The 4,939-nt window shown below is 51.4% G+C and overlaps 1 protein-coding gene across 1 annotated transcript in view; it reads right to left on the reverse strand.

The window, feature by feature from the left end:
- GUCA1A (guanylate cyclase activator 1A (retina)) overlaps positions 1–3,065 on the reverse strand; it is a 3,332-nt gene extending 267 nt beyond the window's left edge. The window contains exons 1-3 of the mRNA XM_009876033.1: positions 2,868–3,065; positions 900–1,049; positions 267–357 (exon numbers count right to left, since the gene is read on the reverse strand). Of these exons, the coding sequence (XP_009874335.1) occupies positions 267–357; positions 900–1,049; positions 2,868–3,065 (439 nt within the window). The remainder of the gene's footprint in view (positions 1–266; positions 358–899; positions 1,050–2,867) is intronic.
- Between the last annotated feature and the right edge of the window lie 1,874 nt (positions 3,066–4,939).

Here is a 4,939-nt window from a genome sequence, read left to right on the forward strand (position 1 = left end):
CCCCCGAACGCCCCTCCCGGCCCTCCCCCCCGTGGGTCCCCGTCCTGCCGGGGGCATTAGGGCGATTTTGTGGTGTCCCCTCGGGCTGGCTGCAGCCCACGAAGGGGATGAGGAGCTAAACCTCCTTGGAGAGCCACTCTCTGCCAGCTCTCCCCATGCCCCGGTGCTTCGGGACATCCAGCACCTGGTGTGGCTCTGGCAGACCCAACTGCGGGTAAGGGGGAAAGCAGAAGCGGTGCTTGGCATTGCATAAGGGAGTTCCTCACCATCTCCATTTATATCAATTTTGTCAAACACCATGTCTGTGAATTCCTCAGCCGTCATCGTTTCGTTGCACCGGTTGATGGCTCGAATAGCCTGGAGGGAAAGAAGACAGGGAGGACAATTACTGAGGGCTGTGCAGATGTGTGTGCCCATCAGTACAAGTGACTAAGTGACCGGACTGGAGAGGCCAAACTTTTTTGTGGGCACTTAGCTTCTAAAAAACTTCTTCTAAAAAACTGGAGATTAAAATCGCTTTAAAAGGGCAATCAATGCATTAAAAGATTAAGTGGGCATACTGGGATAAGCCAGGAGCCGTTCACCTCTCAAAATCCCGCGATTAATTCAAGTGCTTATCTGAGCCCAGGTTTCAGTGGACGTGGTTAAACCACCTGCGGCGGGAAGACGAGGGGTTGCTGCGTGTCGGGGCGTGCAGGGGCCGCGGGGGTGTGGGGTGTTCCAGTCAGGCCAGCCCGCTGGGAGCACTGGCAGAGGACAAGCAGCAGGTTTGGCCAGTACCTGCTAATTTACCAGGGAGTTGTCTTCTGGGCTGGAATATTCCTGTTACAGCCTTTCTGTCTACCCGAGTCTAACGACTGTCGTCTGTCGTAAAAATGGAAGGAGCTGAGCCCACTCACTTTGATGATATTCAGCAATTCTCCCCGGTCAATGCAGCCATTCCCGTCCACGTCGTAGAGCTTGAAATACCATCGCAGCTTCTGATCCACCTTCCCTTTCAGGACCAAACTCAGAGCTGCCACATACTCCATAAAATCTATGTAACCATCCTAAAAGCAGAAAGTTAGAAGCTAGATGAGCTTAAAAGCAAAGAGTCAGGCAGGAGGGGATTTTCCTGGTCCCTTTGGGAAGTGCCCACTGGAAGACTCCAGCGAGTGGCCGCCACCATCAGAGCAGGTTCAAGCCAAGGCACCGTGCTGTGAGGGCTCCACTGAACCCATGCAGAGCTGGTGCGTGGTGGTAACGAGCGAACTCGCCGTGTGTGCCTCGCTTGGGGGCTAACGAAGCCTCGAAAGCCAACCCGTGCTAAAGCAATCTCTTTATGCAAAGCGGTGGTAATTCAGAGGCCGAAGAGGAACAGGCTTATGCAGATGAAGCCCGGAGGATTACCTAACGTTATCCCACGTGCACACACCTGCAGCTCTTCCCTGCTGCAAGGGGGTCTCACGTGCAAAGCTCCAGGAGAGGAACCGGCTCAGGAATTACCCCCACACCTGGGGAGGTGAAGGCACGGCTCTGTTGCGGTGCCATTTCTATATCTGCTTCATATTTGGTTGCGTCAAAAGCACAAAAAATGGTTTTATCTTTAACTTTCCTCCTAGGTGTTTGCTCACCCCATGGCATTAGGACCATTCAGCCGGGTCTCCAGCCAGGGTGATGGTACTGAAGCAAAGCTGGGCTGGGGTGAGCGTGGTGCCTCCAGGCACTGCCCCGTGGTGCTCCCCGCAGAGCATCGTGCTGGCACGTGCCAGCGAGCTACAAAGCACGTTGAAGGGAGATGGTACATCCTGTAAACCAGAGAGTTGTGAGGAGGGAATAAGCCAGGGTTTTGTCAATGAACAAAGCCACCGCCCCACGGGGCAGGTTCAAGAAGAGATCATCTGCTTCATCCCTCTGCTGCAAGAGCCAGATTAGGTATAAATAGTTACTGAGCCCCGTTCCCAGCACGATTTCCTGTGCATCAACTCCCTTTTCAGGCATGCGTTCAAGCATGGGGCAGTGAGCAAGCTGAAGGCCAAGGCATAAACAGAATACCTAAAGGATTTAAGGCCTAAATTGTATTATTTTCATTGGGATTAAGCCCACTAAGCCTTTCAGGTTGCCATAAAATATATTCCTCTTATCACACACGGGGTGCAATTTCAAATCGTTTGCAACTAAAGGAGGATGTTGTTTCCTCTCGGAGACAGAGCATCCACCTGCTCCTCTGGCACGGCTCCCGAGACAGGACAGCAGCGAGACCGAGGGGAGTGCAAGCTCGGGGCTGCCCTGCTGCGGGCTCCGGCACAGCCCCGGCCCGGGGGGCGCAGCCTCTCCATGGGGAGCAAAAGGGCAAGCTCTGTATCATATGTGACCAAGCACATCTAATAAAATCAATGAAACTGTAAGCCATTTATAATTTAAAACAATAGGAAGCCAAACCCGTTCTGTAAGCCATAGCTCATGCCTCGCTGCATGGCTGGGAACTCGCTGTTTCTGCATGAATGCAGCACTTGTTCTCACGCCGCTTGCTTGTTCCTTGCTTGTCACAACATTCGATATTTAAGGAATAAAGGGCACTTCTTCTCAAACGGATCACAGACTACCAGATAAAACCCCGCTGTTTTAATAATCTGAAACTCAAAAGGAAATATCCATTCTGAGAGAAGCCTCCTTTCTCCCAGGGCAGCCAGCAGGTGAGGCAATCTTGCTGACACATTTTTGCCTGACATAACTGATTTTGTATTTTCTGAGGCCATAGAGAATAGACCCTGCACACTGAGGTACCTTCTACAGCACATTCCCCCAAATACAGCACACACGATGGCACGCGGGGAGCAGAGCACAGCCCATCCCTGCCCAGGCTGAGCGCGAAGAACAATATTTACCTTATTAAAGTCAAACGTCTCAAACATTTGCTCAACGTATTTGTTCGCTGATGGACTCAGGTTTTTCAAGCCAAAAAACTGTTTGAACTCGTACAAGGTGAGCTGGCCAGAAGGACACTCCGTCATGAACTTCTTATACCACTGGTGGCACTCGGTAGTGCTCAGCTCCTCCACGGTTTTCCCATCCATGTTCCCCATCTCCGCACAAAGTGCTGGTCACTTTGCACCCAAAAATGGATGTTTTCTGAAATTTTGAGGGCTTCCCTTTAAATTCTGCTTCTTGCCTTTAAAGTCCAAACGTCTCCAGTGCTGCAGTAGAGGGACAAAACAGGCTGCCTCGTGCGTGGGCTGTCCCGATTCGGTGTCGGTCGGTGCTGATGGATGTAAAAGTCGCCTCTCCCCAGGAAAACTCAAAAGGACAAAACCTCTTTGGACCAGAGAGTGACATTTAAGTACCCAGCAAATCCCTCGCTGGCCAATGAGGCTCAGGGGGGTAATGGGCTCCTGCCAGGCATTAAGAGTTCAGGGCTAAAATAGGAAGAAGGTAAAATGGGAAAGTCTTGCAGATTACAGGCCCAGCAGGAGATTACAAAGGTGGAATTTTCTCACTGATGATGTAATCTCCTAATCCACTCCATTTATGATTTTGTGGGGGGTTACATGAGCAATTACTTTTGCACCAGAACCAGAGTAACAAGCAAGAGAGAAAACCACTGGGAAGTCTTTGTGCTGCTCCTGTCTCTCGTAGCTTGACTCTGGCTGGAGGATTTCCAGGTGGGGATGTCAAACTGAGCCCGAAATTCAGGGACATGAGAAAGTACCATTTCAGTTCCTGTAAGAGATGCTGTATGAGGATAAATCTGGTGTGCTGAGACAAACATAGAAACATAACTGCTTTGAACAACAAAGCTTTAGGTGCTTTAAATGCTGACATGAGATGCTATGATGATCTTCTCCCAGGGAAGCTCCCTCTCCACCCGGCTGCTGGGGCTCCATGCTCAGTCCCTCTGGTCCTGTCACTTGAGCGTTTCTTCCACAGAATCGCCCCACACACAGCACATCACAACTTTAAGACAAAGAGCCCAACTCCAATGTGTCACAGAGCTCGTTTCTGCACTGAAACAAGTTGGGAGTAACTCTGTTAAAGCAGGTGGTGTTACACAAGCGTAAAACAGTTATGAAAAAGGAATTAGACTGAGGAACGCTAATTGGATGTGCTATTCCTGCCCTTGCCAGCAGCAGCGGGCCTGGATCCCTGCTGGGAACTGCACCGACGAGCCAGGTGAGTCTCTGGTGGGTGCCCTGAGTCTGACCCACCCAGCCAAGGGCTGCAGTTCATTAATAGCAGAAAGGTTGCATATCCCATGTGGATACAGGCTCACCAACTCTTCCCAGAACTACTTCCTACCAGTACATCCCATTCTCCAAAACAGGAGGCTGAAATGTTTAATGCTGCCTCCTGGAGAAGAGCTGCAGGGATGTGCTGCCTCAACCTCAGCTCCAATTGCCATCTCATTTCTGAGTGTCACAAATGAAATGTGCTTTTCCATTCCCTAAGAAGTGTGCTTTTCCTGTGCCTTGGAAAGAAGATGTCCTTTCAAAGAAGGAGCAGAATTAAGGCTCAGATGAAGAAGCTATCGAAACCTCCCCAGGTTTGGCAGCGTGTGCTCGGGTCAGGCTTGTGCAGGCGAGCCCGGCAGGGCGGCCGTTCGTGCCTTGCACTGCTGACACCCAGCGCCTCTGTGTAAGCAGGTGGCAATAAATGACAGGACGAGTTGGACCGGGTTTTTAGAGCAAAATCCACACTGCGTGTTTTTGTGGGGAGCAGCGACGCAGCCTCACCACCCATTCCTTGGCTCACGTGCTCACTGCTGCTCCTAACTCGGGCACTCGATGGGAAGCTGAAGCCACACCGGTCACTGCTTTCATTGCTGGGGCTTTATTGCTCTCAACTACGGCTTCGTGTTCAGGACGGGTCTCCATTTCACAATGTTTGCACTCTGGACATCAATCACCTTCCTGGTGTGATCGGTGTCGCGGCTGTAGCCGTACCCGCAGGGCGGGCTTCTGCG

The sequence above is a fragment of the Apaloderma vittatum genome, unplaced genomic scaffold (assembly GCF_000703405.1).
Source record: "Apaloderma vittatum isolate BGI_N311 unplaced genomic scaffold, ASM70340v1 scaffold20499, whole genome shotgun sequence".
Taxonomy (NCBI): Eukaryota; Metazoa; Chordata; class Aves; order Trogoniformes; family Trogonidae; genus Apaloderma; species Apaloderma vittatum.